This window comes from Rhipicephalus microplus, chromosome 5 (genome assembly GCF_043290135.1).
Source record: "Rhipicephalus microplus isolate Deutch F79 chromosome 5, USDA_Rmic, whole genome shotgun sequence".
In the NCBI taxonomy this organism is placed as follows: Eukaryota; Metazoa; Arthropoda; class Arachnida; order Ixodida; family Ixodidae; genus Rhipicephalus; species Rhipicephalus microplus.
The window spans coordinates 34,723,163-34,734,311 of record NC_134704.1 but is presented as its reverse complement, the minus strand read 5'-3'; the positions used below and the strand labels follow the sequence as shown (position 1 = coordinate 34,734,311).

At 41.2% G+C, this 11,149-nt stretch overlaps 2 protein-coding genes across 4 annotated transcripts in view; one reads left to right on the top strand and one right to left on the bottom strand.

The window, feature by feature from the left end:
* Positions 1–427: 427 nt before the first annotated feature.
* LOC119174732 (guided entry of tail-anchored proteins factor 1) lies at positions 428–5,364 on the bottom strand. Its single transcript, XM_037425764.2, has 5 exons — positions 4,964–5,364; positions 4,650–4,815; positions 4,174–4,241; positions 3,501–3,615; positions 428–666 (listed from the first exon to the last, which is right to left on the bottom strand). Exons 1-5 carry the CDS (start codon positions 5,048–5,050, stop codon positions 596–598), a joined length of 507 nt encoding a protein of 168 aa, XP_037281661.2. The 5' UTR covers positions 5,051–5,364; the 3' UTR covers positions 428–595.
* A 30-nt stretch (positions 5,365–5,394) lies between these two features.
* The window catches only part of LOC119173922 (brefeldin A-inhibited guanine nucleotide-exchange protein 3), a 94,294-nt gene continuing 88,539 nt past the window's right edge, over positions 5,395–11,149 (top strand). For 2 of the 3 annotated variants that reach the window (XM_075895187.1, XM_075895186.1), the window contains exons 1-4: positions 5,395–5,834; positions 5,946–5,997; positions 6,078–6,159; positions 9,022–9,156. In XM_075895187.1, the coding sequence (XP_075751302.1) occupies positions 5,750–5,834; positions 5,946–5,997; positions 6,078–6,159; positions 9,022–9,156 (354 nt within the window). In that variant the 5' untranslated portion in view covers positions 5,395–5,749. The remainder of the gene's footprint in view (positions 5,835–5,945; positions 5,998–6,077; positions 6,160–9,021; positions 9,157–11,149) is intronic. The other variant, XM_075895188.1, reaches the window with a different exon arrangement.

Below are 11,149 nucleotides of genomic sequence, written 5' to 3'. Positions count from 1 at the left end.
ACGATCCTCCACTGATGAACTGTAAATTAAAAATAAGAAGATACCTGTCAGACCTGCTCGTTCCTACCTGATTAGAACACTGGCAAAGAGACAATAAGATTTTTGTTGTTGAAACACAAAGGATGGTATTGGCCTCACATATTCACAGGAGCCTGACATATAGATTGGCAGCATTTTCTGTCTGCATAAAAAAAAAATGTTGCAGGCCCTTTTTTTGTTACTGTAGAGTAAATCTCTGGAACAGAAACGAAATGGTTTCCAACTTTAAGTGTGTTGTTGCAATCAAGTGACATCACAAAATGCTGGTCACATGAACCACCATTTTCACTGATCTTTCTGAAACAAGTTTGGCTGCATGGTTCACAAGTAGCCTATTAGCTTTTTTGGTGGGTGAAGAGTTGCACAATACTACACTAAAAGGAAGGCCTTTCAATAAAGGGAGGGTTTTATTCATGGTATAATAAAACACACATGCACACACCACAAAACAATTTGATGCCAGGTTCCCCCATCCCATAACAATGTGTACAATTTAAGTGAAAAGTCGGGAATGGATGTAGTCTAATTTCTACGGCCAATGATGATGCCAGATGAACTATAGGTGCTTTGCGATCTGTCGCCCAACTGAACTTGACACTAGGAGCCAAGGTGTGAGCCCGATCCCACCTGAAATATAAAATGCCAAACACAGCGCTAGAGATGCATTCTCAGACTTGCACCAGACATTGCCTAACATCGAATGCTCATAGTCCACTGTAGCATTTTCCACAGTGTAATTGGTGCTCAGTTTCTCAATAAATAGCATTGGTCTGCCTAAGGCAAGCTTCTCTCTTTTATGTAAATTAAACTTTCACGTTGATTTGCCGTGCTTTGCAAGTCATGCTTTGATGCGCTTTGCATATCATGCTGAAGCAGGGGGCTCATACAACGAAATTTCTTAAATCAAATATGAATAATAAAAAAATGTGGTTGTCACATAGTTTACAAGTGAATATAGAGAACATGTTTTTCAATCTTGAGGAAATGCGCGGCAGTAAGATTTTTGGGGTCCATTTTGTAAAAAGTAATCAGGTTAAAAAGGCCTTGACTCGCTCACCAAAAAATTGAAGTAGAGGGTCTGTTGTGCCTATACATATACCAGAAAAAGGCACTGTACAAGAATATATCAGTACAAAATAAATACCAGAAGTCAGCAGCTATAAGCACTGCCCACTGCCGGCGACTGCCATTTTGTCATGACATGTGTGGCATCACGTGTTGCATGAGCGGAGACGTCGTCTTCTACACAAGTCCATGCTACTGCGAATAATTCAATCTCCATACCAAACTGATGAAAGCTGAAATGACTCGAGTGCACGCGCACGTTATCATAGAAAAAAAATGATCACTGGAAAGCACTTGCTTGACAGCTAGCATCTTGTTACATCACGGCCCGTGAGTGCACCACTTGCCCGAATCGGGCCTCTCGCGTCTTTATAAAACTGTTCAATCACAAATTAAGCGTACATTTCTGGCAGCTTGCTTGCGGATATACAGAGACTATCCCACATAACAAGAGTTAACATACATCTACATGTGCATGCAATGAGTTTAGATATCTGGGCAGTTCACAGGCTGCTAAATAATAACCGCTTGCAATTATCTGGGGTGCCATGGCAGTGGCAATGCTACCCAGAAATTTTTAAATTCTTGCTTTGCTTCAACCGGAAAAAACCAACATGTTTGTGTACCCTTGTTCTTTTTTGTTGTGCCTGAATTTGCTTGACTTATGCATTAAGGTCCTGCAGCCGGCCTCCCTTTCAGCAGAAGCTAGTCAAGAGTTGAACATAACTGATAGTTAGATAAAGAACCTGAATCATGAAACTTGCAGTGAACGTGTATTTAACCCATTGCAATGTCTACCCATCGATTAAAGAGATAGATGTATGGTTTGTTATAGGTGGTGTCCATGCATTAAATCGATAAATCTCACCACTGGTTCCTAGTGGGTTTCTGGCATTCAACTAAGCACACAGCTACATTACTGTAGGAATTCTATACAATGTTTTTTGGTTAACTATATCCGAACGATAACTACAATGAGAGCATAGTAATTTTCTTTTTGATGCACTTTAGTAGTTCAAAAGAACCTTGGATTCTCTTGCAACAAGCACCACAGTGTTTGCAAACAATGGCCTCTCAGATCAAATCATCTTGCCCATCAAAGGCATCTGTGGTATTCAATGCTAAGCAAGCCAGCTGTGTGTACTGTTATTTGAAGGACTGTATGGGGTTTGAATACTATTCATGAAACATGTGATGGCCTGAACTGCTTGACGATATGCCTAAAAGCTGTGAATGCACTATTTAATGGTTCACTGCTGCTTCTATATTTGTTCTATTGATGTATCTGAAATTGTCAACATTTCGAACTTGTCGAGTCATTTTACACTGTTGCTCAAGGAAATGGGAAATCTTTTTTAAGACCACAAACACGATTTTATATTCAACTTTTTCAGCTTGCTCACTAACTTTTAATATTGTGCATTTATAGCGTTCTCAAGAGGTCCTTTACCAATGCAAGCACAAGCTTCCGAGCAAACCTTCATAGTTCTCCACTGCAACGACTGAGAAATGTCACAGTAAAGTGTGAATGTTGCTGTTTTCATGACCACAATGGCAATAACCTTACAATAGAAATGTGAGTTAGATACTTTGTAGTACTAATTCAACTCAATTGATCCTTGCTAAATGCCGGAATAAAATTTCAAGACATATATTTGAAGCATGATGAGACGATTAACAGAGACACTAGAGCATATATGGTTTTTAAGTGCTATGTCCAAGTCCTTTGCTCGGGAGAGAAAAAGATCTTTCAATAGCTATGACTACTGCGTAGATTACAATCAAACAACATCTTGCAACCTGAGCAAGTTTCTTCGGTGACATGAGCCTATTCGTTGATCTCATTGCTTTGTGGATTGAACAAGTAATGATTGAATTGACTAACAAAGCTTGTGCAAGAGATGGTTATAATTATACCTCCAAGCAAATTGCATATAATATCAAAGGTGAGATTGTGCAAGCATCTTGCTTTCAAAACATTAATGTGTCCCATCAGGATTTGCCGGGTTCTATGCTTTCGTAACCAGTCATGGCACTCTGGAATGCAGCAGCCAAAAATAATGAGACTAAAAATGTCAATCAAGCAAGATGCTTGCACTTTATAGATCCGTTTTCTATGCTCTTCTGAGCTCCAAAGCATCAGCAATAAGTTGTCATGTTGAGTGCATGGGGCAATCTGCCTTCTTCATTTTCCTGTGCTGTTCCCTGCCAATTCAATAGGGTTCTGGTAGGGGCCAGGACAACCAGTTTTACCAGAAAGAAAGCCTCTTACATCAAGAGGCATTTGGCGACTTTTTCGCTAGGGCAGGAGCACATTTATTGTGGCACCGGGAAAAGGGCGATTTGTATACAGACTTCAAGAGCTCTGACTAATGCTGAAATGATCTGTGACTTACCTGGTGGACCAGAGGCAGGCGCAAGTAGTGAACCAATAGGCGAGAACCATGCCTCAGGCAAGACAACAACAGGTTGCGACCTGTAGTTCCAAACAAGGTAAGCAACTGCCACACCCTGGAAAACAGAAATTGCCGCCACATATTTATAAAGTAGACTAAAGGCAATCCACAAAAAATGACTCGTTTGTGACTGCAAACACTATCGCAGAATTCTTGTGGCAAGTGCCAAAGTATGGGAAAAAAAAATGGTACATTTAGAACTATAGACAAATAATTTGCATTATAACTGTATCCATGAGACGAGTGCGTTATCATGGGTACGTTGAAGCTACTCCCTTTTTAAGGTTGCTCCAATGCACATTCCTCCACTGCGGTTTTTTATGGCAATTTGGCAATGTGCTAAGTTTTTGGAAGCTGACGTGAGCTAAATGTCTCGCCTCCTGTTCTCAGGTGAGGATATATTTCAGATTATTCTGCTTTTGCCAAACCTTAAGGTCCAGCGAATGCATATGATGTGGGGAACATGACTGGTGAAATACACTTGCATCATGCGTCCTTAATAGGACAATGTTGTTTGTAAACGTAACTGAGTATTGTTCCTAGAATTCCATGGCTTGCAACACCTTAACTATTCAGGCAAACTTAAATACAGCAAAAAAAAAAGGACGCTCACCACAAGTGCATAGAGAAGCGCCGTGGCTGCCAGCCTGACCTTGAATGTGTACATTGACTTTAGCTTGGCTGAAAAAATCAACAACAAAAATATGAATGCCACAATCCAAAGCACGTCTTGATGGAAATAGGCATACTAAATTTTTTTAAGTTGATGGTGCAGCTAAACAACGTGTCGCAATTGCAACTGTGAAGTGTAACACATGTTTTACATAACGATCACATAAAATACTAGGTGTACTTGGACGCCTGTGTTAAGCAAGTTCGACTGTCGACTAAATGCAATCAACACTAAACTACGCAGTTAATTGAACAGGACTATTTTCCATTCAGCTAATTTCACCTGAACACCTAGTTAACGACACGTACAACCTGGTCATAGCCACTGCATAAGATACTCTCGTTTAGCCTGACATCTGCGAGGTTGTTTACGACGCTCAAACACGGGCCATGCTAGCAGCACTCAACAGGGCTTACCTTGATGTGCCAGCTCTTCTGACATCTTGTTAATCTTTCGTTGTATCTTTGCATACTTGGCGAACTCATCGACTATATTCATGCTTCCGAGTTCGGCCCTCAAATCGCACACTTGCCGACGCATGTTAGATTCCATCTCGGTCTCTTGTGAAATCACCTGAAGCACCTGAAAATCGTAACTTGGAAATTAGTAAGCCACGCAGTGGGTAACAAACGCTTCCTGGTAACATCAGCAAGGCTTCTTGTACTAATATTTCGCAGTTTACTGCACACACTACGGGAATCGACGAAGTGACACGATGATGTGTACTTGCCATTCTGACGACGAATGGGACGAAAGCCGTGAACATGCCACAGAACGTGACGAACCAAAAGAAGACATAGCTTTCTTGAGTTCCCATGCTAAGGCGCTGACGTTAATTAAACGACAAAAATTGTTATCAACTGCCGAAAAGAATCCGCAAACTAGAAGCCGGTCGCCTCATTAGCGAATCACGATCACAGTCCAGCGTCTTGTAGGGGGTGAAAACACTTCTACAGGCAGGTCTGAACCACAAGTAGCTTCTTCGGAGCTTCTCCTAGCGATCTTGGCGTAATCGTTCAAGAAAACCGGCCACTTTCGCTTAACACAAGTGCCATGTCTCATTCACGTATTGATTAAATGCGGTTTCCCGACTGCTAGCACAGCCGCTCAGCATTTCGTGTTACGAAAGTTGTAGGTGTCGCTAGACGTTTCCTGTTTTGGTTTCACTTTTCCCGTATGTCGCCGGCAGAGGAGCGAATGATCGGTCCATTTTTTAATTTTCACGGCCACTGTTACACTTAGCTCTGCCCTTTCCATGTGTGCTGATTTGAACAATGCTGCATATAGACTAACTTCCACGTTTCCGCCCTTTACTACGGCCCTTAACCGCGCGAAAAACCGATTCCCTTCGTCAAGGCTTTGACGTGCTATCCTGACAGCTGTGTTCACAAGTTGTCAAGTGTTTGTGGCTGCTTCGTGGACTGCGGTGCGCGCCCATGCCGCCTCTACACCTACAGTTCGAGCACGCTGAGTTAGCTTCGGCAAGTTCTAACGCAGCTGAGCGTCTGCTATAAGCATGGAAGACATATTCTACAAACTTGTGAAGGAAGCTTCACATCAGAAGCATCCTGCGTTACGCCAAGCATGCCAGGAAGCCCAAGGTATGAAGCTCGAAACCAACAAAACTGCTAGCCACTATTTCCCCATCTCTTTGGTGTTAGCAGTAATAGGTGATGGTGGGCTGTCGATGAACCTGATTCTTGCATTTGCAGAGGCCTTGGCAAACAAGCATGCTTTGTTGAGGAACCCGCCATATGAAGTCAGGTAAACACGATTGTGCTTTTCAGTTTGACCTTCCTGCTTTGCGTGTTACTTGTTCCTAGACACAGCTGTACTCGTTTCAGGCAAAAATGCTTTGACGCTTTGCAACTGGCATTGGAAACCAAAGAAAAGAAGCTTGTTTCCCTGTCCTTTAGTGGCTTACAGGTACGTTCTTGTGTTTGTCTGACGAGGGCAAAAAGAAGATATGCTTGAAGGTTAGTGTGTGCGCATCTTGCCGCTCAAATAGTGTCGCTGAAATGTTGCTTATTTAGGTCAATACTCGCGTCAATCTTGCGTAACGCAGTGTGTGTTCGTGCAGCAGCCATACAGCAGCGGCACTGTGGTTTCTTCACATCCGCGCGGATTGTGCTGCTAGAGTGACATTTCATGAGACATGCATATAGCTTACCACGTGGTTGTTACAACATGAAAGTTCGCTAGTGCTCACTTCATAGTGTACACAACAGATGGCCTTTTAAACTTATGTATGGTCATTACACTCAATGCCTTAATAAGGCATTTTCACACAGAAATGTCAACAGCATGTGACATAATGGTTAGTGCCTGTAATGGACGGGTACACTCAGTTTTTGCAGCAATGAAATTCCTCCCTCCTAAGCAGACCCAAATATTGTGACTTCTTCAACAGGTGTGCAGGGTCACATTTTTTAAAAGCTCTGCTATTTTTTCATGCGAAAGTGTGATTTAAGTTTAGGATTCTTGTATGGGTGCTGTATGGTTCTGTTGCAATCACAATCAATCGTGATATTTCTCAACAGTTAACTCAATTGTGCAAGTTCAGGAAGGGAGCTATCATGATTGAGAAATGGTGTTCGGTTGGGCCTTTGTCATGATTGAAAATGCACCATGTGAGCTTTTCTATTTGTCATACATTAAAGAAATCACCATTACTGGCATACACAGGATTACTTTATCATTACATATTAGACTTTGTTAGATCAGTGCAAAAGTTATTCAGGGTCTTGTGTAGGCTCATTCCCTTCAAGTGCACATGACAAACTCAGAACATGTCTAGCACCTCAACAACTATTAAAGGCCATAAGTGTTCAACGGGGTAAGGTAACGTTTTCCATGCTGTGCAGAGTGACCCTCCAGTTCACATGGCTATTCTTCTGTGACATCGTGTTGTGTTTGCAGTAAATTGTGCTTACCGCCACTTGTGCTTCTCTGGTAATCTGTCCACTGTCAACAGCAGTGGTTTTGCATGCTAAAAGGAAAATGGGTTTTCTTGTGTCCAGTCTATTTTTTTTCTGTTGGTTGCATTTATAGTTTTTAGGTTCAGTTGGTTCAAAATGACGAACATGTGCTTACTAAACCTGCTTTCTGCAAATGCGCTACATGCTTGTTGTGTACTCATAGCTTTGTTTCCATAGCCTGTGCAAACTTTTCCAGGAGGGAGGGGTGAGAGGGGATGCACCACTCACCACAGCCTGTAATATCTATTGACATATACTGTTATTAAAAGCCGCTATACATTTACGCATTTTCTACACTGAAGAACTGTTTACTGATGGTGCATTATGTGACCAGGTTAGTCTAGATGCCCATGAACGTTTTGTCACTCTTTGTTTTTTTGTTGTTTTACCCTGACATGCCCAAATTTGAGCAGCTTGCAGACGCATAGAACGGTATATCACGATGTGTCTCTGAGCATGTTTATGATGGCCTGTGAAAGTTACTGTTTTGTGAACTTGGGATACGAAACCCACTCATTGTGTTTAAAAAGTTAAAGGAGTCTGCTGTGTGATGGCACTGAGGTAGCCTTATACTGGTTAATCAATATCAGTGTGCAATGGTCATTATGAATGTCTTTTGTCTCTGCTGTAGGGCAGACAATAAGTTCTCATGAAAGATGTCTTACAAGAGAGAGAGAGAGAAAAAGAATAAGGAGAAAGGCATGGAAGTTAACCAGGGCTGAGCCCCGGTAGGCTACCCTACTCAAGGGGAAGAGGAGGAAGGAGAGACATGAAACATGCAACTAGTTGCTTTTAATGCTAAACAGCTCGCACAACTTTACGCTCACTGTTTAGAATCTCGATGTTCTTAATGACATTCCATGAAATCTGTTAAACATATAGTCAATCAAAATTTCTTTATTCATCTGTATAAAGCATATAGTCAGTCAGAATTTCTTTATTCATCTATATATATGCATAAAATAAGTCTAGCTTATCAGTTGGCTTTTGTCAAATACTGTCTTTGTCACTAAGGCATTGTGCTAAGCTGAAGAGTGCATGTTTGACTCCATATTCCAGAGGCTGCATTTCAGTGAGAGTCTATTACAAAAGCACCTGTGTACTGAGATTAGGTGTGCACTATACACCCCCAGGTGCTCAAAATTATTCCAGATTTCTCCCCCCCCCCCCCCATTCATAAAATGCCTTTTATTCATATTTTGGTTTTGGCATGTAAAACCCCCAAATCTTTGAGAATCTTGTAAACATCTGTTCCAAGTCAGCGTAGCTTGCTAAAATTTCTTAACCTCTTTTGCGAACCTGTTGATGCTTATTAGTATTACACATCTTGGTGTTGATATTTTAAAAACTCTTAGAGAACACTTGAACAGATGTACTTTTATTTTCTTGCTGTTTGAACCAGCATTTAAGATAAATGTTCTATGCTGCAACAGATTCTGGTACTACTTCATTCAATTTTTTTTTCTAGTTTCTTGTTAATACTGAAAGGGCTAATTCCTTGCAGTCTGTATGTACTTCAAGTTCATGAAGTCTTTTGTAAGATGTATGGGAAGAACAGCTACATCTCTGGTTGCATATAATCTTCTTCATTAGCTGTGACCATCATGTTCAAACTATATCCACACATATGCAGAGTTGTCAATACTGGCTTGCTTTTCTGGCTGCTAATAGCTGTGGTGCACCAGTTGAGAGAGTAATACCCGCAATAATTAAAGAGGAAAGTTCATAGCTCATTCATATGGCTCACATGTTTACCTTGCACAAGGTCACACCTTTCTGTGACGCTCGCATCACTTCACGATCCTTTCAGCAACTACTTCGAGAACAGCTCTTCAATCCAAACCTGGAATGTGATGATGAACAGCTTTGGTTGCCATCTCAACTGATGAGAGCCATCTCGTCTCTGGCCTCCCACCCAGAGGAAGCACAAGTTGAAGGCTTGAAGGTGAGCTTAACCTTACATTAAGAAATTTTTGGCATCGAGTGATAGTTCTTGATGAGTGGTGCATTTATAAAAGGCACATAAATTTGCTGTGAAAACTGCATGTGCTTGTCACATGGTAGCAGCCCTTCCCATGTGCAAGGGTACATCGTCTCTCGACAATAGCTTGTACTATTCTGAATATAATTCTTAAATAGTGTCAAAATTAGCCATGATTTGTTTCATTTATGTTGTAATGTAGTGATAGTCTAGTGATAGCAATAAAAAAAACATTAGAATAGCGGGAACCCCTCAGCCCTTTTCATACTCTACGCCTATGGAGGGACCTACATTGCAAACACTGAACCTCACTCAACATATTGTGAAGAAGTCTAGCAGCGCTAGATTGCAACTTGGGTGCGAGATGATTCTGTCTCGCTTAAGTGATGCAGGCAAGCATAAAGATAGGCTTCTCAGTATTAAGAAACATTTTGAATGTTATTGGTGTACTACTGATTCAAGCTGCAGCAGTGGTGGAAGTACTCAATGGGGATTGTGTGGCCAGTTTCACTTGTACATGCATGACAGCACTTGTTGCAGTGCTTGACGTTCACTATACCCCTGCATTTCCAACAGATGCCACTTCAGGCTTAGGGCATCATTTAATTAAGTCTTGTGCACATGGGAAGCCTATTGCACACTTTTACTGTTATTTTTTGCCTTCTAACAGCTGTGCACCTGCAGCTTCGTCTATGCTGCTGTCCACTATTGAACTTGCCCTGACTTGTTCTATTCCCAACCGCATTATGATGCTGGAGGGATGTCGGAGCACTTTTGTGTTTTGGTTTATACGCACATTGAAGAATGCAGGGGTTACTAGTACGAATCTGCACTTTCCATTATGGGGCCCTTTCATAGTAACTGAGTTACATAGCTGTGGAATATGAAATCCCTTTTTGATTGTTCACTAAAAAAACAATTGAATCTACCAGTTAGTTCATCATTGATGCCTTTAATATGTTTATGAATGATCTATTTGGATCTATGTGTGATTCTTCTTGCACCAGAAGTTGAAAAACGAGTGACTGTTAATATTTTGATTGATTTGAAATTTATTGAAGACATTGTTCAGGTTTGCATCATCAAGCTTGAGATAAGAAGAGAAAAGGCAGGGACACTTGGGATTCTAAGGCCCTCCTGTCCTTTCTTCATGTATCCGAACCTTTTGTAATTACAGTTGAACCGGTTCATAAGAGACCGATGTAAGAGGCATATGGGTAAAAGAGAGACCAGTGTGCCTACGCTAAAATAGGGGCTGATAAGAAAATACATATGTGCAGCCCATATAAAATACAAGAATATCTCACTGCTACATGTCTCCTATAAAGGGGTTCAACATCATTGAGCAACTGGCTGATATGCTTCTTAACCCTTTGTGGTCAGAAACATTTATCCACTTTCCAACAGTTCAAATCTGCAACTATTTTGCCAGTATCTGGCACCATGAGGAAAAACACTAAGTGTGCAAGAAAAACTCACATCCTAATTATTTTTCTCTTGCATTCTGCAGGCAACTTTTTTATCAGTATTTGAACTGCGTGTGGTACCACTCGAAGCATTCTGTTCCTTTCTCTGTTCCCTTGAGTATCAAAAGGTGTGCTGCCTCCACCATCATTGTCATCTTCCCCAGTCGTTTCTGTCAAAATACTGTCCTCACTATCTCGTGGAGGCATGTGATTCTCTTCCTCACTAAAGCCATCATCCCTTTCACTAAATACATCACCGTAAAATGCACATGGTGAGAAATCGGCCATGCTTCTCCGTGATCGTTGCACAGAATGCTCTGTGCTCCAGAAGCTTGTCTAAATACTGTGCTGCACCCTAGTATAAAAACAATTAACCATCAAATCAACAAAGCTCACATATCTTTCAAGAGATGGCGCATCATTTAAGCTTAGAATGTGTGTGAATTGCAGAGAGAAAATAAAAAAGAAACAGCAAAATTGAAGCCCCTTTA

Coding starts and splice junctions, on each gene's coding strand:
- LOC119174732 (XM_037425764.2), bottom strand. CDS start 5,050: ATGGGAACTCAAGAAAGCTATGTCTTCTTTTGGTTCGTCACGTTCTGT. Junction 4,816..4,963: donor TCCCATTCGTCGTCAGAATG/GCAAGTACACAT, acceptor TACGATTTTCAG/GTGCTTCAGGTGATTTCACA. Junction 3,616..4,173: donor CGCTTCTCTATGCACTTGTG/GTGAGCGTCCTT, acceptor TCTGTTTTCCAG/GGTGTGGCAGTTGCTTACCT.